General features: G+C 41.2%; 1 protein-coding gene across 2 annotated transcripts in view; it reads left to right on the forward strand.

Moving 5' to 3' along the window:
• Positions 1 to 16,447: 16,447 nt before the first annotated feature.
• The window catches only part of SMC3 (structural maintenance of chromosomes 3), a 40,154-nt gene continuing 30,597 nt past the window's right edge, over positions 16,448 to 26,004 (forward strand). The window contains exons 1-3 of one of the 2 annotated variants that reach the window (XM_055300109.1): positions 16,448 to 16,586; positions 17,694 to 17,769; positions 24,097 to 24,135. In XM_055300109.1, coding sequence (XP_055156084.1) covers positions 16,572 to 16,586; positions 17,694 to 17,769; positions 24,097 to 24,135 — 130 coding nt within the window. In that variant the 5' untranslated portion in view covers positions 16,448 to 16,571. Of the gene's footprint in view, positions 16,587 to 17,693; positions 17,770 to 24,096; positions 24,136 to 26,004 lie in introns of those variants that run through there. The other variant, XM_055300110.1, reaches the window with a different exon arrangement.

Raw genomic sequence — 26,004 nt, forward strand, 5'->3', positions numbered from 1 at the left:
TGGAAATTAAACTTCCTACACATTGTTCTGCATCCTGATTGTGATGCCAGTTACATGAATCCAAGTGATGCGTGGACCATACATCGGAAGAAAAGAAGTCAATTTTAGTGTATAATAATTTTAAAATAATTTTTAAAAAAATCCTATGCTTCAAGTAAGAAGCTCCTTATATATCCCTGTTTATTTTCTGTGGCATTCAGTACAAGGCTTAGCTCACAGACATTCAACAAGTTGAATATTTGTTGAATGAATGAATACTGGAAAGAGCGGTATGCTGGTCCCAGGCAGACACTCGATAGTTCAATTCTGTCACCCTCCCTTTAGTCATTTTGGATAGTAGGACATACTGGAGGTCTTCAGAAAATACTAAGGTCTTGCTCAGTTCTCTGCCACTTGGACAGTGTTTGACCTAAGGAGAGAGAAGAGGCAGCTACTGGCAAGGAGAGTGACCTGGCTGATTTCCCGTAGCCATGGATACATTTTATGGTGACAGAGTGTCTTCTCCATGCCAAGCGCTGTGCTAAGTGGTGTGGATACTGAGTCCATTCAGATACATCCCTCCCCAGGTCAACTTGCACAATGGAGACTGAGCATTTATCTCAATGCCCTGGGTTAACACATGTGGGGGGGGGGGTCACCCAACTTCTGGTACTTAGAGAAGCCATAGCTTATTTCAAATGACCCATTAGGAGCTAGAGTGAAGGAGACTGAGGAAGAGAGCAGTCAGTGTAGCAGATCCTGCTAGCATGGACCCTGGGCCTTGACCCACCAATTCCCCCAGCCCTAATCAGGCCTGGAGGGACTAATTTACCCTAAAGCATAACAAGAGTGGGAATAATGAAATAGGAAATGAAGGTATTCATTTATATAAGGCAATTCCTTGAGTCCAACAGCAGCGGTTTTGTTTTTGTTTTTTGTTTTTTTAGATTTTTATTTATTTATTCATGAGAGACACACACACACACAGAGAGAGAGAGAGAGAGAGAGACAGAGACACACAGGCAGAGGGAGAAGCAGGCTCCTTGCAGGGATCCCGAAGTGGGACCTGATGTGGGACTCAATCCCGGGTCTCCAGGATCACGCCCTCGGCTGAAGGTGGCGCTAAACTGCTGAGCCACCCGGGCTGCCCAACAACAGCAGTATTGTTCTCCCTCCTGAGGATAAGGCAAGCTAAGGCTACCACATAAGCAGAAGGTAACTCAGAACACAGAAAGAGCACAGAGCGACCTGGCAATTCTTTATAGGGACGCAAATGGACATGTGTCATAGAAAGAAGGTGGCCTTACCGCGCAAAGGAACTGGTTTGAAAATGTGACTCTGGCGCTTATTTAACTGTGCGACCTTGAGCAAGTTGCCTAAAATCTTTGTGTCAGTTTCCCTGTAAATAAAATGGGTACAATAACACCTAACATACTGTGTTAAAGTGTAAGTGAGAGGGGTACCTGGGTGGCTCAGTCCATTAAACATCTGCTCAGGTCATGGTCCTGGTGTCATGGGGTAGAGCCCCACATCAGCAGGGAGTCTGCTTCTCCCTCTGACCCTCTTCCCTCTTGTGCTCTCTCAAATAAATAAATAAATAAATAAAATCTTTAAAAAATAATAAAATAAAGTATAAGTGACAGAACATATGGGAAGACCCAGGCACAAAGTAAATATAACCAAGTGGTCACTTCCTGTTAATTATTTTTTATAGATAACTCATTTGCAAAGGTAATTCACGTTAATTACTGGATATCGAAAATATTCTATAAGAGAAAAGGTAAAACACTAAAACATCCCATAATGTTACTATTGGTAACATCTTAATATGTGCCCTTCCAGGCTTTGCGTGCTTGAAACAACAACAAAACAAAGATGGGATCCTACTCCCATGCCATCTTATAACCCACTCTTTTCTTTTTTTTTTTTTTTTAAGATTTTATTTATTCATGAGAGACACAGAGAGGGCAAGAAGCAGAGACAGAGGCAGAGGGAGAAGCAGACTCCCCTTAGGGAGCCCGATGTGGGACTTGATCCCTGAACTCCAGGATCATGCCCTGAGCTGAAAGCAGAGCTTAACTGCTGAGCCATCCAGGGGTCCCAAACCCATTCTTTGCAATTATGAGTGTGTATTAACATCTCATGTCTTGAAATAGTCTTTGACACCACCATTTTTTAAAAATGTTTTGCATAGTATCCTACTATATATGGCCATACCATCATTTATTTAACCAGTTCCTTACTGTTGAGCATTTTCACCACGATAAACAAAGCTAAAATGAACATCTTAGCAGCTGAACGTCTTTATTAGCCTCCTATGATGAGGTTCCTAAAGGAGGGTTGGTGGATACTAACAAAGAGCCTTTGAAAAACTTGATGTCGATTTATGTTCCCACCTACCACATCCAGTAGCACCTGCTTTCTGGATCACTGGTGAACCAGCAGCAGTAGCCTGACTACTTTCTCTTCTCCGCTCCAGGGATATTCCTGTCCAATGGTATAAATTTGGTTTCCCAGTCTCTCAAGGCCTCCTCTGCTGTGTCTAGTTCTGGAGGCACAAGCTCTGACTACTGTTTCCCACCAATTTTCCATTTCAGCCACCACGTCTTTCTCACGAAGGACCCATGACAGTTAGGCAATAGTTTATCTGCTATTGGCTACATTTCCCAAATCTCCTCCGCTTTCTTCACAAATCTCATCTACGGTGACTTCTTTCCTGAAAAGATTTCCAGATAGCTAATATCACTCATTTCCTGTCGGCACTCCTAGTTTCCACTTCTGAGAGTAAAAGTTCTGGTTTTTTCTCTAAAGGCAAGAATGGGGAGAGGGCACTTTATCGAACCTGAAAGTAGCAAATTTGGTTCCTGGAAATATCACCAGGAATGAAGGCTCAGATCAATGGAAGGGCACCCATGGGGGAAAGGAGCCTGGGGAAAGCAGAAGTTCGTGTTCATATATGCATGGGTTCCTTGACTCATTGGCCCCACATCATCCAATCTCTATTTCTGTCATTACATTGAGTTCTCTGATTTTCCTGTTTCCTTCTTTCTCTTACAAGGACCCTTGTGATTAGGCTGGGCCCACCCAGATAATCCAGGATAATCTCCCCAACCCAAAATGCTTGATTTAATCACAAAAGCAAAGTTCCTTTTTGCCATGTAAGGTCACATAATCATAGGTTCTGGGGATTAGGACTTGAACATATTTGGGGGTCCATTATTCTGTTCACCTCACCTGACCTGAGTTTTCTCATCTGTAAACTGTGAGTCTGACAAAACACTCTCCAGGGTCCCTTCCAGTTTTGGCTAGTGAGAATATTTTGATATGAAATAAAGGGGAGCTGAAGTGTAGAAAGTGCACTGAATTTCTTCTGGGTTTCCCTGTTTCTTCCCCTAGGACTCTACCCTCTCCCCTGAATGTTGCCGATGTCTTTTCTGCTTATGCTTCTATTGATTGAAGAGCCCACGTCGTGTTCTCACAGTGTGCCAATCTCTCACTTGTTCTCTCTGCTCCAAGTTCTTTGCAGCCACGGAATCATTCAACATGCGTAACAACCCCATGAATGAAATGGACTGGTAATTCTTATTTTATGTTATTTTATAGAGGCACAAGAGAGGTTAAGTAACTCTGGTAAGATCACAGAGTGGCAGGGCTGAAGTCTGACCATAGAGTCTATACTCTCAACTGTTTGTGATCCGGTATCTCCTCAGAGCTCTTGACACACAATCAGGTAGCCATTGTTTCAGTTTTGTAGATTGTGAGCAACTCAAGAGCAGGGCATCTTGTCTAATTATGTGAATCCCAGATCTGATAATAGCCTGGCATACCAATGATCAAAAGATGAATGAATGAATGATTGACTATAGGCATTACTAGTTATCTATCTGAGAGTGTCTTATGGATCAGAGATATAGTTGTAGGACATGATAATAAACATTAATGGGACACTTCAAAAGAGCTTGATCCTCATACCAGCACCAGCAGCGAGGTATTATAATTATCTTCATCTTACAGATAAGTTAAATACAGCAGAAAAAGGATCAGTAACTTGTCCAAGGTCTGGAATTGGATCGGAGTTGAGATATGCTTGACTTTCACTTTTGCATCATGAATGTCACCATGAACTCCCTGAAGGCCTGCATTTTTAAAGTTGAACCAGAGCACCTGGATAGTTCAGTTGGTTGAGCATCCAGCTCTTGATCTCAGCTTGTGTCTTGATCTCGGAGTCATGACTTCAAGCCTCATGTTGGGCTCCATCCTGGACTTGGATTCTACTTAAAATGAAGAAAGAGAAAGAAAGAAGAAAGAAAGAAAGGAAAGAAGAAAGAAAGAAAGAAAGAAAGAAAGAAAGAAAGAAAGAAAGAAAGAAGAGAGAGAAAGGAAGAAAGAAAAAGTCAGGACCAAATATGATGCTGGACAACCAAAGAAAGGACACAAAGGAACATTTTATTGGGCAAGTACTATATGCCAGGCCCAAGTACCAGGTACTTTACAGGATATCTCCAATTTAGTTCTCAGAACAACCTGATTGTCCCTTTGCAAAGATGAGGAAACTAAGATTTAGGAGAGATTAAGGGAACTTCCTAAAGTCCAGTGATAGAGCCAGGATTCAAACCAAGTCTAACTCCAAAATCTATAATCTTTCCACACCATTACTAGGCTACCAGGCCTCGGTTCTCCCATCCATAGAATGGAGTTGGATAGAATGCACTCTGAACTTTAGTTCAGCTTCTATTTTTTAAGACAGCATTATCATTTGCTTACTGCATGCACTGTGCTGAGAACTTCACACACATTTTATATATTTTTTAAAAAGATTTTATTTATATATTCATGAGAGACACACAGAGAGAGGCAGAGACATAAGCCGAGGGAGAAGCAGGCTCCTCACAGGGAGCCCGATGCGAGACTCGATCCCGAACCCCAGGATCACACCCTGAGCAAAAGGTAGACACTCAACTGCTGAGCCACCCAGGCATCCCCACATACATTTTATAATGTCATCCTTACAATGCCCTTTGAGGTGCTACTAATATTATTGTTTCTACTTTTAAAATGAAGATGCTGGGGCTCAGAGATACAGATATTGTGCCAAGTTACAGAGCTACCATGAGGCACAGCTTGAGGTTTAACTAAGTCTTGTTTGATTCATAAGCCGTACCCTACACTGCCTCCAAAGGTCTCAGCCAGCCTTTAATGAGGACATCCTGTGTTCCTACAGAATCGGAACAAGGCTGGAGTAGATGTGGGATGAGTTCCTCAAAGCGTGGGCCCCACTTCCTTTGGATTTCAAAGACTCACTTCAGTGAAGTTCTGCTAGAGTCAAAAGGTGATATCCTTCCACAGAGAGTTGGCCAAGTCCAGCCCTGGCACCTCAAGGGCTTGGCCATTTCCTCTGATACTGTTGTCAAGGCAACTCTAGATCGCTCTAGTTCTTTGACTCTTCTTACTCTTGCTTCCTTGTCTTTTCACCTTTTCAAGAGAATGTTTGAGAAATAGCTCCAAGTAGCCCACTTCCCAATGATTGAAAGAGATGCAGGACCTTTGAGGCCGAGCTATCTTCTCTAAACCCCTTGAGAGCTGAAGCTCCTTCACAGCTATACTCCAGACCCTTCCAAAGTGGCTGGAACAAGGCGGTAGTCAGCAAATGTTGAAAGAACTAATTATGGGAAGAGAGGTGCTAAAGTAGTTGGGTTTGGAAAACTGCGGTAGAGCAATACCAGAATAAAAGTACGTGTGTGTGTGTGTATGTATGTGTCCCAGAGAAGATGCTCAACAACCCCTGTGATGCGCCAGCCTGTGTCCCTCCACTTCTCTCCACATCTTGAGAGCTGGAACTGTCTGTGTGGACGGCTCCTGCCTACTCCAGGCTCCTCTCTCTCAATCTCTCTCTCTCTCTCTCTCTCTCTCTCTCTCAACTGTGGTGAAATACACATAATACAAATGTTACCATCTTAAGCATTTTTAAAAGTCCAGTTCAATAGTGCTAACTACATAGTTCAATAAGGCTAACTACACTTAATGAATGGTCACTGGGTAATTGCTCTTGGTCTGTTGTATTCTTTCCTACATGCTTCAGTGTCTTGATTTAAGAGCAATTTTGGCTTATGGTGATCTGACAATTATAAGTACTTCTTGACTGCCCCCTAGTGGGAAAAATGAAAAAGTGAAACTCCAAACTGCTTATCTTTTCTGCAGAGAGGAAGTGCTCCTTTAAAAAAAAAAAAAAAAGCCTAAGTCACCTAGTATTCCCAGGCAGAGTTCCATCATCCAAGTACTAACCAGGCCTGATACTCTTAGCTTCCAGATTAGACGAGATCGGACACATTCAGGAAGGTATGGTTGTAGACAGAGTGGTTTTTTTTTTTTTCCTAACTCATTGCACTTTACACCATCCAAAATTGTGATGGATCCAAGTAGGAAGTTTATCCTCACCTTACAGATAAAGGTGACACGTAGAGCTTCTCAAACTATGGTGAAAAATTAGTGTTTAAAAATATTATCTGTTGCAAATCGATCCATTTGTAAAATTCAAAAGAATAGATTAGGGATCCCTGGGTGGCGCAGCGGTTTGGCGCCTGCCTTTGGCCCAGGGCGCGATCCTGGAGACCCGGAATCGAATCCCACGTTGGGCTCCCGGTGCATGGAGCCTGCTTCTCCCTCTGCCTGTGTCTCTGCCTCTCTCTCTCTCTGTGACTATCATAAATAAATAAAAATTAAAAAAAGAATAGATTACTAGATATATTACATACAAAATTTGTAAAAACCTAATTTTTATTATTAGATGCAACAGACAAAATTACATTTCAATAAATATAATCAAAACATAACATAGGAAAAAAGTAAAATAAATGCAAAATCTATATATGTCCATTCAATATGTATATTACAGATTAACAGAGAATTGCTATTGCCCTAATAACTTGTTGCTCTGCAATCAATTAAACAAAAAAATTATAAGTGAAATATAGTGATTCCCTACTTCAAATAAATAAATAGCATATCAATAATTATGGGTTTTTAATGGACAAGTACACATGCTAATACCTTGTTAGCCTATTTAATCCAGACAGAATGGAATATAATGTTACTCGCAAGGCATAATGGCTGTTGAAACTGCTTTTATGTTTTGTCTCAGTAAGACCTTTAGTGGAGAAACCAGTCTCACAGAGCTTTGTTGATAGGAGGAAGAAGAAAATTTTTTTAAAGATTATTTATTGGGACACCTGGGTGGCTCAGCGGTTGAGTGTCTGCCTTCCGCCCAGGGCATGATCCTAGGGTCCCGGGATTGAGTTCCGCATCGGGCTCCCTGCATGGAGCTGCTTGCTGCCTGTGTCTCTGCCTTTCTCTCTGTGTGTCTTTCATGAATGGATAAGCAAAATCTTAAAAAAAAAAAAAGATTATTTATTTATTTTGGAGAGAGGGAGAGAGAGAGCCCTTAATTATGCTGGAGGAGGAGAAGAGAGAGAGAGAGAGAGAGAGAGAGAGAGAGAATTTCAAGCAGACTCCCTGCTGAGCACAGAGCCCAACTTGGAATTCTATCTCATAACTTCGAGATCATGACCTGAGCTGAAATCAGGAGTCAGTTGCTCAACCAACTGAACCATCTGGGTGCCTCTGGAAGAAGAAACTTTTTTTTAAGATTTATTTATTTATTTATTCATGATAGACAGAGAGAGAGAGAGAGAGAGAGAGAGAGAGAGAGAGAGGCAGAGACACAGGCAGAGGGAGAAGCAGGCTCCATGCAAGGAGCCTGACGTAGGACTCGATCCCAGGTCTCCAGGATCACACCCTGGGCTGAAGGCGGCGCTAAACCACTGAGCCACCCAGGGATCCCTGGAAGAAGAAATTTTAAAGCAATTTCATGAAGCTCAGGATTTTCATCTTTTACTATTATTCAAAATGAAGCAAATGATTCTGATTTTCAAAATCCATCTTCACTTCTCCATCCATTGCCAGTTCCATCAATTTATCCTGTAAAGTTACACAGCTGACCCTTGAACAACATGGGGTTTGGAGACACTGAACTGCATGATGTTGAAAATCACTTTGACTTTCCCAAAAACTTAACTACTAATCATAGCTTACTGTCCACCAGAAGGCTTACTGATTGCATAAACAGTCAATTAACATATATTTTGTATATGTATTATGTACCGTGTTTTTACAATAAAGGAAGCTAGAGAAAAGAAAATGTTAAGAAAATCATAAGGAAGAGAAAATACATTGACAGTACTGTATTTACTGAAAAAACTGCATATAAGTGGACCTGCACAGTTCGAACCTTTATTGTTCAAGGGTCAATTGGACACTTAACTTATCTTTTTTAAAAATTCTGATTAGGGGACACCTGGGTGGCTCAGCGGTTTAGCGCCTGCCTTCTGCCCAGGGCATGATCCTGGAGTCCCAGGATAGAGTCCCACATTGGGCTCCCTGCATGGAGCCTGCTTCTCCCTCTGCCTGTGTCTCTGCCTCTCTCTTTGTGTCTCTCATGAATAAATAAATAAAATCTTTTTAAAAATTGATTAGTTGACATACAGTTCAATATTGGTTCAGTAGTAGAGTTCAGTGGTTCATCATTTACATGGAACACTAAGTGTTCATCATAAGAAGTACCCTCCTTAATACCTATCACCCATCTATCTTTTCTCCCACACACTTCCCTCCATCAACCCTCAGTTTATTCTCTGTAGTTAAGAGTCTCTCTTGGTGTACCTGGGTGGCTCAGTCAATTAAGCATCCAATCCTTTTTTTTTTAAGGTTATTTTTAAAAAGATTTTTTAAAAGATTTTTAAGATTTTATTTTTTTTTAAGCAGACTCCATGCAGGGAGCCCAATGCGGGACTAGATCCTGGAACTCTGGGATCACACCCTGAGCCAAAGGCAGACAGTCAACAGCTGAGCCACCCAGGAGTCCCTAAGCATCCAAATCTTGATTTTTGGCTCAGGTCATGAGATGGTGCCTTGCATTGGGCTCTGTACTCACCAGGAGTCTGCTAGCTATTCTCTTTCCCTCTCCCTCTGCCCTTCCATACCCTAAAATAAATAAATCTTAAAAAAAAAAATCTGGGCAGCCTGAGTGGCTCAGCAGTTTAGCGTCACCTTTGGCCCAGGGCCTGATCCTGGAGACCCGGGATCAAGTTCCACGTCGGGCTCCCTGCATGGAGCTTGGTTCTCCCTCTGCCTGTGTCTCTGCCTCTTCTCTCTCTCTCTGTGTCTCTCATGAATAAATAAATAAAATCTTTAAAAAAAATCTCTCGTGATTTGTTTCCCTCTCTCCTTTTATCCTACCTCCCGAATGTTCATCTGTTTTTTTTTTAAAAGATTTATTTATTTATTTATCAGAGAGAGAGAGAGAGAGAGAGAGAGAGAGAGAGAGAGAGAGGCAGAGACACAGGAGGAGGGAGAAGCAGGCTCCATGCCGGGAGCCCGATGTGGGACTCGATCCCAGGCCTCCAGGATCACACCCTGGGCCAAAGGCAGGCGCTAAACCGCTGAGCCACCCAGGGATCCCCTGTTCATCTGTTTTGTTTCTTAAATTCCACATCTGAATTAAATCATATGGTATCTTTCTCTGGCTTATTTTGCTTAGCATAATATACTCTAGGTCCAACCACATCATTGCAAGTGGCAAAATTTCATTCTTTTTGATGGCTGAGTAGTATTCCATTGTATGTGGGTATGTGTGTACATATGTGTGTGTGTGTGTAAATATACATACATCTTCTTTATCCGGTCATCATTTGATGGGGATTTGGGCTCTTTCCATAGTTTGGCTATTGTTATTAGTGCCAATGAAAGCAATGGTTTGGTGGAAATAAAATTTAAACAATTTTGTCAAATCTGTAAGTCTTATGACTTAATCATTTTACAGATGTGCATTATCAAGATCATCATCTACATTTTTGGCAATTGCTGCTACATGATGAAGAGTGGTGTAACAGTCCGTGGAAACTCCATTCTTCCAAGCTGCTTTTATTTTTATTCTTTGATCTTATCTGCCACTGAAAATCATATTGTAGTCTTTCCTTGCTTAGAGGTAGTAACATCATCAAAGATGCCAAAAATATCACATAAATAAACAAGTCTTTGTTCAAAACACATTTCCAAAAGATTGGGCCCTTATAAAGGTGGATGCTTTTTACTTTCTAGAAACACCAAATGTTTCTTTTATATTCAAACATTCCTAATAGGACTTTCCTCTTTAGAAAGCACCATATCTCACTATGCAACAACGATTGTTGATCAGCTTCCATGTTATCACATAATAAAGAGAATAATCTCAAATTTAATACATTAGCTTTTGTGTATTCATACTTTTTTACTATGAGCTAGATACTGTTTAATTCAACTGAATTGTTTTTATTGCAAAACCCTTTTAAAAAATATTTTATTTATTTATTTATTTATTTATTTATTTATTTATTTATTCATGAGCGACACAGAGAAAGAGAGGCAGAGACACAGGCAGAGGGAGAAATAGGCTCCCCGCAGGGAGCCCAACTAGGAACTCAATCCCAGGGCCCCAGGATCATGACCAAAGCCAAAGGCAGACGCCCAACCACTGAGCCACCCAGGCACCCCCATTATTGCAAAAGTTTCTTGATGAATGAAGCATTTGATTTACATTCTCATGTAAGCTATTTAATTTGGGTAATAATTTCAGGATGTTTTTCTGTCACTGCAGCTGCACCATTATTCCTACAGTTCAGCATATTCCTACACTGAACTTAAACTCAAACCACATTCATTAACAATGTAATTCTTCATAATTTTATACCACTCACTGCTAGTTGTGTTTGTCATCAATGAAGCTGAAAAAAAAAATTCTCCCTCATATCTCCATCATGTTCAAATTGCCTACATACCAAAGTAATTATCATGTTAGCATATGTGTGCATTCAACAACTTGGAATGAAAAATACTTTACTAGCTGTATTTCTTCTGTGAATTAATCTGCCATGTCATTAGCTGGTTGATAAATTTGTCCAGTCCCAGGGTCCCGGGACTCCAGGATCACGCCCTGGGCCGAAGGCAGGCGCTAAACCACTGAGCCACCCAGGCATCCCCTCTTTCTCCTTTTAATAAATCAGTTCAGAAGGTAACATATATCAGACATTATCTGTAGACAGCAGAGATTTTATTTCCTGACTTCTAATTCTTTGGTTCAATACACCCTGTAGCTAATGTTTACCTGGATATCTGGTCTAGGGCTGATGACTATCTAGTTTCCTTCTCTGGGATGCACAAATGTAGGGATGAAGGCAAATCCAGGACCCTGGACAACAAAAGGCAAGATAGCTAGGTATAAAATCGTAAGTGTGTATTTTCCTTCCTTTTTTGCAGAACCACGATCATCACATTTTGTGACAAATGAATGAATGAATAAAAAACAATCAACAAATGCATGTATCATTATATAATTCCAAGGGACTCTATGATACACCTTGGAGTGGCCAATAGTCTAGCCTTTAAAGAGTGTGAAAAACAGATGATGAAATAAGACAAAAGCATGTGGAAATGCTCAAAGCCAATAGAAGACTAAAGAATAACAACACAAAGGCCATACACATGCTCTCAGTGCAGGAGACTAGAGATTCCAGTTAACACACTCCCTCCTCAATGGTGTGCCAGTACAGTTATCTGGTTTCCTGCCTTCATTCTATCTAGGAAGCTGGGAAAGCCTGCACAGCTAAGTACAGTTCCCAAGCATGGGGGAGTTATGCTTCCAAGGGTGACTTTCAATCAATGGGAGATGGGAACTGGCAGATGAATGCTTCAGTCTCCCTGTCCTTTGGTGTGACAATCCTGAGGCATGTTGTACATATTTCCTCAGGAGTTTCCCAGTGGGATTGATTGTGCCTATATGAGCAAAAATTTCACTGTTGCACACATTATCCACTTTCCTCCATTCTTTTTTTTTTTCTTTTAAAGATTTTATTTATTCATGAGAGACACAGAGAAAGAGAGGCAGAGACACAGGCAGAGGGAGAAGCAGGCTCCATGCAGGGAGCCCGATGTGGGACTGGATCCCGGGACTCCAGGATCCCACCCTGGGCCAAAGGCAGGTGCTAAATCGCTGAGCCACCCAGGCTTACTTTTCTCCCTTCTTATTTTGTCACTTTCTACTCTATCTCTTCTGCTCCCTGGGATCACTCTCTGCCCCCAAATCCTACTCTCAGGCTCTGCTAGTGGGGAAACTAAAATAAGGTCCATGAGCAGCTGCCAAGTAAGCTAACCATTTCTTCTTCATATTTTAGCTTAGAGGATCCTCTTCAATTAGGAGGACTCAAAAAGTTTCACGGAGCCTGTGTTTACCTTCTCGTTCTTGTCTCTTTGATAGTCATTTTTCATTCATTCAACAAGCACCATTTCAAACTCTGATGAATGACAGAAAGACCAAACTCTACTACAACATCTATAACCCTTTTCAAGAAATGTATTTACTTCATTTATTACAATAGAATCTATTGAAAATGATATTTATACAGAACGAAATAAAGATTAATTTTAAAAAATCATTTTATTTATTTATTTTTAAGTAATCTCTGCCCTCAATGTGAGCCTTAAACTCATGACCATGAGATCGAGTCACATGTTCTACACACTGAGCTGGCCAGGTGCCCCAATTATTTTTTAATATATGAGAACGTGCTAAACCTCACTCACAGAAATAGAATTGCAGATTTGAAAGATGTTAAAATACCATTTTTCACATTTCAGGTTGGCAAAGATGAAAAAGTTTGTTAACACTGCACTGGAGATTTGGAGAATCATTACTTAACAAAGTATTATTGATCACCTCTTATTAGTCTATGCTGGACCCTGAGTAACCAACAGTTACTCAGTTGACAAAGTAAACAAAAATTCCTTCTTTCCAAGAGCATACATTCCAGTGTGAGAGTGGGGTATATAATAAATGGAAATGAAAAAGAGGAGAGACAGAGACTGAGGGAATGTCATACAGAGCGTTTTAGGGAAAATGAGCAGTATCAAATATGGTGAGTGACCAAGTGTTACTTTAGATAAGATGGTCAAAGGAGATCTTCCTGAAAAGTTGACAATTGAGTGAAGGCCTAAATGAGGTGAGGGGTGAGTGTTGGAGATTTCTAGTAGAAATGTTTTCCAGGCAGTATGAAGTAGTGAAGTGACTCCTTTCACAGATTTTAGTTATCAATTTTGGACTAAAAGTTAGGCAATGATTTCTTACATATGACACCAATACTACAAGCAACCAAAGAAAAAATAGATTAATCAGATGACATTAAAATGTAAAACTTATGTACTTTAAAGGAGATTATCCAGAAAGTGAAAAGACAACCCAAACAAATAGAAAATATTTGGAAATTTTGTATCTGATCTAAAGGTCTAGTGTCTGGAACATACAAAGAACTTTCACAATGCAAAAATAAGGCAAATTCTAAAATGGACCAAGTATTTCTCCAAATCAAATATATAATTTAACATGAAGGACATGAAAAGATGCTCAACATCATTGGTCGTTAGGGAAATGAAAACCAAAACCACAGTGAAATCCTTCACATCCATTAGGATTGCTAAACAAAAAGACAATAACAAATTTTGAAAAGGAGAACTGGAACCATCACACATTGCTGGTGTGAATATAAAAAGGCACAGCCCCTTTGGGTATTAGTTTGACATTTCTTCAAAAAATTAAATGGACAGTTACCATGTGACCCAGCCTTTCCACATCTGGGGACATACTCAGAAGAATGGAACATATTTCCACACAAAAACTTGAACATGAATTTTTTTTTAAAGAATGTATTTATTTATTCATGAGAGAGAGAGAGAGGCAGAGACACAGCAGAGGGAGAAGCAGGCTCTATGCGGGGAGCCCAATGTGGAACTTGATCCTGGGATTCCAGGATCACGCTCTGAGCCAAAGGCAGATGCTCAACCACTGAGCCACCGAGGTGTCCATTTACCAGTTTTGTGACTGATTTAGGAATAATATTTTAGCATTCTTTTTTCTCTCAATGACTATCTAAATTTAAACCAGATTTGTCATCTTCCTGAGTCTCTCATTAATGAATTAAGTAGAATGTTGACACATGCTTATGTGAGATTGAGTTTTTAAAAAATAAAAACATGGAGATTACCATGGCGTAAAGATACACACATAGGGAAGCAAAGTAAAGGTTATTGGCGATTTTTCAGGCAGTTGTTTTTGAATGAGTTTTTCCAATAATGACAATTTCCCCAACATCATCCAGTAGAGGGATGAAGATCCTTACTTCCTATGAGGTATAAGGGCTTAATCTTGGTTTTTGGGACTTGTATCTGAAAAGGCTTCCTCCGAAGTTCCCCTAAGCTTCCCCCAAAAAGGTTTGCAATATCTCCTATATATCTATGAAGGAAGTAATAAAAATTTTTGTATTTCTTTTGTGAGTCTCCTCTTCCCACAAATGGTATAGTTCTATCTTGCATGGATGAGAATTTTCTAGGTTTTCTCTTAGGTGATTTGGGACCTGATGGTACCAGGAGTCACCAAGAGAAAACTATACTTTGGGATCACGTCTGCTGTGCCAGTTCTATCTCTTGGGGACCATAAGAATTGAATATAAACTGAGTGATAATGAGATATCTCCTTCCTGATCACTGGACTAGGAGGTACCCATGGAAAATCTGTCCACCCTAAGAATGAAGATAGGGTACACATTTTTATTTTTTTTTAAATTTTTTTAAATTTATTTATTTATGATAGTCACAGAGAGAGAGAGAGAGAGAGGAGAGCAGAGACACAGGCAGAGGGAGAAGCAGGCTCCATGCACCGGGAGCCTGACGTGGGATTCGATCCCAGGTCTCCAGGATCGCGCCCTGAGCCAAAGGCAGGCGCCAAACCGCTGCGCCACTCAGGGATCCCAGGGCACACATTTTTAAAAAAGTCTTTTTTAAGAGGTCGGGAGAAGTAACTTAGAGATAAAATCATTTGTGATCCCTTCCAGGGATGATAAAAGATTGTGAACTGAAAATAGCTTAGAGATAGGGCTTTATTTTGGACTGTCTTAACAATGGAAGGAGTATCAGGAGGAGAATGAGAAACTATGACCTCCAGGGTCTTTGTCATATGTGTACTTAGTCCTTGCCCTATACTTCACCTTCACTGTCCTTGGAGTCTTTATTGCTCCAGATACTGTAAACCAGGTTGAATTTTTCTGAAAGGTCCACAGCCTCAGAATATTTTGAAGCAGGGTCAGAAGCCTGGGTACAGCATAACTGGGTCCTCTCCCCAGGTCTCATTACAAGGTGTCAGCCAGACTGCAATTTCATAGAAGTCTCAGGGGCATACATCTCTATAATTTGAGTAAATAAGAATTATTTTATATGTCCCATTTTTAATTCTAAAGATGAAGTGATTTTTATCATCCTTATGTTATGGAATAGGAAATGGAGGCTTTCAACTTTAATTATTAATATGCCTCCAATCCCACAGAAATTGACACTGTAGAGACACTAATCCTAGAGAAATGTTTGAGGGATTTTTTTTTTTTTTTTTAAACTCCAAGAGCTGCAAAGGATTTGACCTTGCCAGCCCCAGGGGTGAAAAGGATGAAGTTAGCAGGTCATTAAAAACAGTTCAATCTAGAAATAATTAGGGCTGGAACAGCTCACAGCAGCGGGAGGGGCAGCAAGGATCGGCTGACTTGAGGGGCAGGTAATTTTACAGCGGCCCAGAGATCCAATTTCTAACTAAAGTTTTTTCCTTCCTAAAAGTGATCAGATTAGATACGTCTAAACGGCGCTGCTAGCACCTAATATCTTTCAGGCTGTTAAAGAAAATAAAAAAGCTTTTATTCTTATCTAAATCTTTTTGTTGCAATTGTCCAAATCTGCCTAGATTTTCAGCAGACGAAAGGAAGAAGTCCCAGGGTATTAATTTTCACAGTATTACAACACATTTTCGAGCGTCACGTCCCTTCCGGGCTGTGCTGCGAGCGCGCTCCGAGCCGGGGAGGCCATTCTAGGTTCACACAAACCCCCAGAGAGCGCGGGGCGAGCTTAACGGAGCCACAGGGACCGCGCACGCCCCTCGCCCCGGGTCTACCAGACCCAGCAGGTGGCAGGAGCCGCGCCGGGTGCGCGTTTTTAAACAGCCCGAGGTCACGTGGCCACCGGCAAGCCCCGCGATTGGCTCTCGGGCTCTCACTCTTGCCTTTGGCGCCGAACCTTTCGCCCCTTGTGGACGCAACCATTGGCTCCGCGCTCGGAGGGAACACGGGCCAACCTCACGCACAAGGCTTTTCCGAACGAAGCTACCGACTAATTCTCAGGAGAAGTTCAGCTACAGACTCAACAATCAAATGAGATCCACTTAGGGACGCCGTGGAAGGCTCCTTTGGACAAAAGGAAAGAGAAGACCAGACCCCGACGGCCCCTACGCTCTGTCGGCGCCGAGAGAATGGTTCCGCCCAAGGCGCGGACTCCGCCTCCGCGGGCGCCGCCATTTTGTTTGGCTGGAGCGGGGCGAGCGGCGCCTTGGGGGAGGGGTCTCGTAGGCGCCTCACTGGCCCCCACGACCGCGCTGTCGCTTCTCCGCAGGAGTCCTCCCCGGCCAGGGGCGCGGAATCATGTACATAAAGCAGGTGAGGCCCGTGCGTCCCGCCCGCCCCGCCACGGGCCTCTGAGGGCCGCTCCGTGAGGCGGGGGTGTCGCGGGGCGACCGGGGCCTCCCGCCTCCCGGCAGGGCGGACCCCGGGCTGAACGCGGGCTGCGGGGGAGGGGAGAGGCCCCGCCCCGCGACGCGGGGCCCTGAGAACTGGGGCGCCGGTCTGCAGCGCGGGCCGCCTCGCGGGGCGCTCCCCTGAGGAGGCAGGCGCTCCAAGAGGATTGGAGGGCGAGCGGGCCTTCCCGGGCGGGCCGGGGGCGGGCTGCGAGGGCGCCGAGCCGGCTGGGGGCCGCGGCGGGGGCGGGCGCGCGCGGGCGCGGGCCGTTCGCGTGGGGTGCGTGAAGCGGCGGGCTCCTCAGCCCGGCGGCGCTGCTCGGCCGGGGGTGGGTGGGGGTGGGGGGGGCGGGGGCGGCTCAGGTTGGGGCGTCAGCCTAGCCGCGGGTCTTTGTCCTCGAATTGCGGGAGACGCGAAAGGGACGCCCCCCCTCGCGGAAGGTGTAGCGCCACCTCGTCCGCTCGTTTACTTCTGTCAGGATGTGGTCTTCCCGCGCTGCAGTCCACCGCGGAGACGAGCCCATTCACGCTCTTGGAGAAGTTTCTCTGTGGGATGTGTTGGACTCTCAAGCATCCCTTTCTTGGAACGTCTGCTTTTTTTCTTTTTTTCTTTTTTTTTCTTGGCTAGTGGGTCTGACTGAGGGAAACGCTTTGGGTAAGAAAAGTGGGGCCAGCCCAGCGCTCCTGCTTGACACAGTTTTGTTACAGCAACGTGATCTTCAGCATTCCAGCGAACCTTAAGTACAACGTACTTGATTTTGAGGGTTTAATTATAACTACTAAAAAACCAACAGTGCCAGTGGTTACTAGTAAACCGGCAGGTGTTTTTGTTTTTTTGGTTTTTTTTTTTTTTTTTTGGTAAGATTTTTAATCCCCACTTTCCAGAATGAGTTTCTCTTACATGAAATTGAAAGTTTTCTATCTTGCATTAGAGGAGAAGCCAGAAAGAGAAGTGCCGAGGAGAAACGGTAGTTTAGGAGTTACTTCTTTTAGTATATGTTCCCTGAAAAGTGCCTTTTTTATTTATCAGGTTATCATCCAGGGTTTTCGGAGTTACAGAGATCAAACAATTGTAGATCCCTTCAGCTCAAAACATAATGTCATTGGTAAGTATCCATGGCTTACAACATCAGATTTATAGGTGTAGAACCATTTAAATTCTGTCCTTTTAGGTTTAAGAAAAGAGGAATTGGCTTGGAGTATGACATGAGTGAATACATGTTTTTTGTATATGGTATGACATGTCTATCGGCACTGATGAATTGCTTATTTTATACATTAAAATATTTGCATAAGATAATCACTAGTTATTCATTCTTATTTGGGTAGCCTTGTAGGTTGTGTGAAAGTGTGTGTTAGAGCTTTGTTTATAGCAAATGACACTAAATTTAGCTTTTGAGGTTTTCTGTTCTTGATATGTCATTTCCTAGTTAAAATTTAGGCCACTGTTGCCTTATTTCAAAGATACCCATTATTTATTCACAAATCAGATCTCAGATTTTTTTTTTTTTTCTGTCATATTGTTAAGGTCCCACAATCCAGCTTGGTGGGAAGAGGATAAACTTTGGAGCATAACAGAATAGGTTTCAAATCCCAGTTCTGGCGCAGTCTTTTTCATTCTTGACTCCCTGAGGGACTTTAGTTTTCTCATTTGTAAAGTGGAGCTAATGATACCCCATCTTATAGGGGTATTGGGAAAATTAAATGAAGTAAATGTAAGAGGGTAAAGGGCTAAAATGATTATTGTTCTACAATACAGTATTTAGTCTAAAGACTAAGGATGAGGGCAGCCTGAGTGGCTCAGCAGTTTGGCACCGCCTTCAGCCTGAGGCATGATCTTGGAGACCTGTGATCCACTCCCATTTTGGGCTCCCTGCGTGGAGCCTGCTTCTCCCTCTGCCTGTGTCTCTGCCCCTCTGTCTCTCATGAATAAATAAATAAAATCTTAAAAAAAAAAAAAAAGAAGACTCTAAGGATGGTAGTGTCCATTTTTTGCTGATACAGCCAGCAAAAGTGTTTTCTGACGTTCTCCTGAATTTTTAAAGGCTAGATGAATAAACAGACTTGTATACGTTGTCCTTGTGGGATATATATTGGTATATCAGATTGCTAGGCCTACCATTTTATATAGACTGGGTGACTTAAGTAACAGTATTTTATTTTCTGTTTTGGAAACTCAAATCCCAAGATCAGGGTGCCAGCATAGTCACATTCTGGGAGTCAGCATCTTCATCATCTGTGCTCACATGACCTCTTTGGTTCTCTTTACCTCTTCCTCTTTAGAACACTAATTCCATCATGAAGGCCCCACCCTCACACCTCATTATCTCCCAAAGGCTCCTATCTAAATACCGTCACATTTGGAATTAGGATTCCAGCATATGAATGGGAGTGGGGGGAGAGGGAGGTGACACAATTCAGTCTATAACATAAGTGAGGTTCATATACAGATCAGTAAAGGGAGAATATCATTTAGAAATAATCTTAAAAATTGAGGGCAAGAATGTTAACTATACTTCAGTTAAAAAAAATTGAGGGCAAGAAAAAACCTACCATCAGCACATGACTTGTAGCTTATAGTTGGGAATAAAGAAAACATTCCCCCCCCTTGTACCTATTGAATAGTTAATTTAATTGGTGTGCCATAAGGATAGCTCGATCCAGTGCTTTACTATATTTTGATTACAAATGCCTTCTGATTTTATCAGAAAATCTTTAGAAACGGAAAAGTCAATGTTTTTTCTTTAACTTATAGGCTAAAAGTAGATGAATATCTTAATTATATCAATGGTATAATTTTGGGATCCCTGGGTGGTGCAGCGGTTTGGCGCCTGCCTTTGGCCCAGGGCACGATCCTGAAGACCCAGGATCGAATCCCACGTCGGACTCCCGGTGCGTGGAGCCTGCTTCTCCTTCTGCCTGTGTCTCTGCCCGTCTGTCTGTCTGTCTGTCTCTCTCTCTCTCTCTTTCTCTGGGACTATCATAAATAAATAAAAATTTATTTTAAAAAAATGGTATAATTTTATTATTAAGATAGTCCTATAAAATCACCATTATTACCTATGATTATATCTGTAGGATCTATCAAGTATTTTTTTTTTAAATTTTTATTTATTTATGATAGTCATACAGAGAGAGAGAGAGGGAGGCAGAGACACAGGCAGAGGGAGAAGCAGGCTCCATGCACCGGGAGCCTGATGTGGGATTCGATCCCGGGTCTCCAGGATCGCGCCCTGGGCCAAAGGCAGGCGCCAAACCGCTGCGCCACCCAGGGATCCCTATCAAGTATTTTTATTTTAGCTATTAGATTGCTAATAGTTACAGAGGAAATTGTCTAAGTTTATTTCTTTGATTTTAACAAGTCTTTTACTGCTTAAACGTGTTTTTCTTTTTGTTTTGTTTTTTAATTTAAAGTTTTTTTTTATTTTTTATTTTATGTGACATAGAAGCAGAGACCCAGGCAGAGGAAGAAGCAGGCTCCATGCAGGGAGCCTCACGTGGGACTCGATCCCGGGACTCCAGGATCACACCTGGGCCAAAGGCAGGTGCTAAACAGCTGAGCCACCGAGGGATCCCCCTTAAACGTGTTTAAAAAACAATACCTTGGGCAGCCCCGGGGGCTCAGTGATTTAGCGCCGCCTTTGGCCCAGGGCGTGATCCTGGAGTCCCTGGATCGAGTCCCAGGTCAGGCTCCCTGTATGGAGCCTGCTTCTCCCTCTGCCTGTGTCTCTGCCTCTCTCTCTCTCTCTATGAATAAATAAATAAAATCTTAAAAAAAAAAAGCAAACAAAAACACAGTACCTTGAGGGATGCCTGGGTGGGTCTGTGGTTTAGTGCCTGCCTTTAGCCCAGGGCATGTTCCTGGAGTCCTGGGATGGAGTCCCACATCAGGCTCCCTCTCCCTGTGTTTCTGCTTCTCTCTCTGTGTCTCTCATGAATATATAAAATCTTTAAAAAACAAAACAAAACTTAAAAAAAAAAAAAGGATCTTGGTACACCTGGGTGGCTCAGTGGTTGAGCGTCTGCCTTCAGCTCAGGTCTTGATTGCAGGATCTTGGGATTGAGTCCCTTCTGCCTGTGTCTCTGCCTCTTTCTTTGTCATAAATAAACAAACAAACAAATAAATAAATTTAGAACAACCAGTACCTTGATAATGTAAGAAAGACCTGAAGTAGTATAGACTGAGATTAACATGAAAAATATCCTGTGAAAGCATTACTACTTTGATTAATGATTTTGACCTTAAGAAAGATTGGAAGGCAGATACCTCTTATGTTGATGTTTGATGTTTGAATCCCTTGAATAAATGTGTGAATGTATCAAGCATGTACCTTTTTAAAGTTACCTTTTCTGTAGCTTTTTAACAAAAGAAATACATATTAATTATAGAATATTACAGAAGAGCTTAAAAGCTAAATGGGAAAAAGCTATAAACTGTAGTCCTCAGTCCAAGGCCCACTCAGCTATTAATAAGGCTTTAATAGGAATGCAGTCTTAGGGCATGAGAGAGGGGCAAAGCTGGTTTACGGCTTTATAAAAAAGGCACAGCTGGTGTGTGGTCAAATTAGGTAACTTCCAGATAGACTTTGTGAACCTACTGTGTGTGGGAAAGATCATATGGGAAAATAATGGAGAGGGTTTTGTCTTCTAGTTCTTGTCTCTGATTCGTCAAAGTTTACCACACAGGGCATTTAACCCCCATGCTTTTGGGTTGTGTTACTCTGGGAACTAATGTCCCTGAAGTAGTCAGGGAACTATAGCCTCCTTTGGGTTTTCGCAAATCTGATCTAAGTACCCAGGGCAGGCTGAAACAACCTAAGGTAGTGGAATACTGAGCCTCTCCATTGACAGGCAGCCAAGACTTGGATTGGGGCAGGTGAATCTGGGGCATATATAAACTAGACCTATCTCAGTAGCCCTTCAGTCTTTGTGTACGTCTTCATAAATCTTTTTAAATAAAAATGAGCCTGTGGTGTAATATGTCAGTCATCTATTTTTTTCTATTTAAGTCTTGAATATCTTTTAAGAATGAGTCCTGAATATTAAACATCCTAGTCTTCCACTCTGGGTAGGAGTAATTCTTTTTTTTTTTTAATTTTTTTAAATTTTTTATTTATTTATGATAGTCACAGAGAGAGAGAGAGAGAGGCAGAGACATAGGCAGAGGGAGAAGCAGGCTCCATGCACCGGGAGCCCGACGTGGGATTTGATCCGGGGTCTCCAGGATCACGCCCTGGGCCAAAGGCAGGCGCCAAACCGCTGCGCCACCCAGGGATCCCTGGGTAGGAGTAATTCTTAAAGGGAAGTTTAAAAATTTTAAGTTATTTGTGAGTAGGTTATGGTTTGAACTGTATGTAATTCTTTTAATGATAAATTAACTTTAAACTTCTATTTAGAGAATTTCACATTTACAGAAAAGTTGTATAAATAGGAACAGTACAGATAATATCCCTGCCTCCTTTACCCTAAATCTTCCTGTTAACATTTTCCTTACTTTATCATTTGCACTCCCTCTCACACTCTTTTTTTCTTAAAGTTACGTAGGTCCTTTACCTTTGATTTCAATGTATACTTTATAAGAATAGGGATATTTTCTTGCATAAACACAGTACAGTTATCAACTTCAGTAAATTTGTCATTAATAAAATAATCTCTTCATTTTCCAGTAATACTGATTGACCCAAAAACGTTCTTTATATTTTTTCCTCCTCCAGTACAAGATCTACTTTAGGGTCAGGTATGGCATTCAGTTGTCATATCTCTTCAGTCTCCTTTAATCTGGATCATATCCACAGCCTTTCTCTGTTTTTTATAACATTGTTTTTTAAAAACTACTACATAAAGGCACCTGGGTGTCTCAGTGATTGAGCATCTGCCTTTGGTTCAGATTGTGATCCTGGGATCAAGTCTCGCATCTGGCTCCCTCTATGTCTCTGCCTCTCTGTGTCTCTCATGAATAAATAAAAATAAAACCTTTTTAAAAAAAAAAACTACATAAATGATGTGTTCTGAGGATTTTACATCTGTAGGTGAAGACATTCTGCTTCTTTTTAAGTTGTGTTACTTTTGATCACCCAGTCTAGGTAGTTATCTAGTTTTTCTACTGTATAGTGTTTTTTCCCTTGCAACTAATAAATAGTATAAGAATGAGAAACACTTGGAAATATTGTGCTCCTTATCAAAATTTCTCCCTAGATATAGCATTCATTGATAATAATTGCCTTTATTCTGATGGTTACAAAATGATTTTCCATTTCTAGCACTCCTTTCACATTTACTGTGTGGTGTTCTGTGAGCAGTTCTCCTTTCTTGGCTATTTGTCATTTTATTATCAGCATCGAATCATGGATGATTTCCCTCCAGTACAAATTTATTATAATTCATCTAATTATTTTGATGCTGAAATGGTCCTAGATTAAGCCAGTGGAAATCTTTTTTAAGCTGGCCTCTCTGTCATGTCTTTTTTTAAAAGCAGTTCATTACTTTCTTGCATAACAGAAATGATTTTTTAAGACTTTATTTTGCGTTAAAGGTGGTAACTGTAAGGGCTAATTTGTTGTAGGGTATTTTGGTCAAGATGAGAGAGATTGGGATAGTTTGACTCAATGAGAATTTTACTGAACAGCAAAATTCAAGTGAATTCATTAAATCTGAAACATTTGGTATCTTTTTAGGTATAGAATTGTTTAATTCTGAATTCAGGTAGTTAAATGCCTTATACTTTTGTAGTTTTATGATTCTGAGATTATACATGATATACAGGGCTGGTCATAAGTACGTAAATATGCATATAGTTTGAGAATTTGAAATTATTTAGGTATTAAAAAATTTCAGCAACATGTGAATCTTTAGAATGTTAAAAATACTCCATTATAGGGCACCCCGGGTGGCTCAGCGGTTTAGCGCCGCCTTCAGCCCAGGGCCTGATCCTGGAGACCCAGGATTGAGTCTCACGTCAGGCTCCCTGCATGGAGCCTGCTTCTCCCTCTGCCTGTGTCTCTGCCTCTCTCTCTCTCTCTCTCTCTCTCTCTCTTCTCTCTCTCTCTTTCTCATGAATAAATAAATACAATATTAAAAAAAAACCCTCCATTATATGTAATTAAAATAGAATTACATGTCTATGTAAGTTGTGAAAACCTGGTAATGTCTTTGGTTATTCCTTTTAATTTTAAACTATTAGAAAGAGCAAAAGAGTCAATGAAATAAATTTAAGGGAAAAAAACATCTGATGTCTATATAAAACTTGTACTCATTTGTTGATTAAAGCTGTTTTATTTATTGATTTCTTTTGTTCACTCTTGTTTTTAATTTCATATATTAAGATGTTAAGTTAGAAAATTGAATATAAATCTCTTAATACTTTAAAACTTTAGTACAATTTTAATTTTACTGGTTTATATGCAATGTAACATGTATTTTTTGACATTTTATAGTGGGCAGAAATGGATCTGGAAAGAGTAACTTTTTTTATGGTAGGTATTGTTTTTTAAATTCTGAATATGTTAAGACCTGGGCATCTTCAGGTAGTTTATTTTAAAAATTGGTTTTCTGAGGGTCGTCTGGGTGGCCCAGTTAGTTAAGCATCCAGTTCTTGATCTTAGCTCAGGTCTTGAGCTCAGGGTCATCAGTTCAAGCTCCTCATTGGGCTCCATGCTGAGTGTGGTACTTGGAAAAATTGATTTTCTGAGGTTATGTCTGCATGAAACTCAAGAAATGCTTCATATAGAGTAGTAGCTTAGTGTATAGGGTGAATATAATGATCTGAGTTCTACTCTATAACCACTGATTAATTAGCTGAGAGACTGGGCAAAACAATCTAAGGTACTCTTTGCACTTTAAAAACAAGTGTTAGGGCAGCCCCCGTGGCGCAGCGGTTTAGCGCCACCTGCAGCCTGGGGTGTGATCCTGGAGACCCGAGATCGAGTCTCATGTTGGGTTCCCTGCATGGAGCCTGCTTCTCCCTCTGCCTGTGTCTCTGCCTCTCTTTCTCTCTCTCTGTCTCTATGAATAAATAAATAAAATTTAAAAAAGAAAACAAAAAAAAAAACAGGTGTTAGAAGGCAGCCTGGGTGGCTCAGCGGTTTAGCACCGCCTTCAGCCCAGGGCGCCGGGATCAAATCCTGCATCGGGCTCCCTACACATGGAGCCTGCTTCTCCCTCTGTCTGTGTCTCTGCTTCTCTCTGTTTCTCATGAATAAATAAATAAATAATTAAAAAAAAATCCAACAGGTGTTAGACCTGCCTACTTTGATGGGTTGTGAGAGTCCTGAAATAATACCAATGGAAGTACTTTTTAAACTTGAGTTCAGGGATCCCTGGGTAGTGCAGTGGTTTGGTGCCTGCCTTTGGCCCAGGGCGTGATCCTAGAGACCTGGGATCAAATCCCACGTCAGGCTCCTGGTGCATGGAGCCTGCTTCTCCCTCTGCCTATGTCTCTGCCTCTCTCTCTCTCTCTCTCTCTCTCTCTCTCTCTCTGTGTGTGTGTGTGTGTGTGTGTGACTATCATAAATAAAAAAAATTAAAAAAAAAACATGAGTTCACTAAATGTTGCAAAGCACATATAAATAAATAAATAAAATACAGTAGAATAGTTAATATTGATTTAGAAAATGTTTCATTTTTCTGTTTCATTTATTTATTTACTAAGTAAGGAAGCTTTATACCCATTATAGGGCTTGAACTCATTTTCCAGGATGAAGAGTCACATGCTCTATTGACTGAGCCAGTCAAGTTTCATCTTCTAAAAAAATGTTCTCTAAATCATTCTTACGAATGATGGGGTATAAAAAATTACAGACTCAACAAGGATTGCTAATTTGATGATAGTTAAATAGCTTTGAAAATTCTAAAGATAAAATACATTTAAGTGGGGCACTTGGGTGGCTCAGTTGGTTAATTATCCAACTCTTGGTTTCAGGTCAGGTCATGGGATCAAACCCTGTGTCAGCCTCTACACTCAGTGGGGAGTCCACTTGAGACTCTGTCTGCCCTTCCCCACCCATGCTTTCTCTGTTTCTCTCTCTCTCAAATCTTTAAAAAACTGAATTTAAGTATCATAGTGCCTCTGTTAGCAAATCTTTCAGAGAGAGAAAAAAAACATTTTAACAGTTTTGGATTATAGAAGAAGTAAGTTGAAAAATTTGAACTTGAACCTCTTAGTTGAGTAGTCCTTGAGGAAAAGTGGGGAGCTTAAGAACAAAGGTTCTATCCTTTCTGTGCTCACAAATCAATAGCCCTTCAGTTGTTGTAATTTAGTGATGGTAAGAGAGTGGGATTGGAGTAGAAGTATTTTGTAATATCTAGGGGAGTGAAGGCAATTTGAATGTATCCTCCCGAGGTGG

This window comes from Nyctereutes procyonoides, unplaced genomic scaffold (assembly GCF_905146905.1).
Source record: "Nyctereutes procyonoides isolate TBG_1078 unplaced genomic scaffold, NYPRO_anot_genome, whole genome shotgun sequence".
NCBI lineage: Eukaryota > Metazoa > Chordata > Mammalia > Carnivora > Canidae > Nyctereutes > Nyctereutes procyonoides.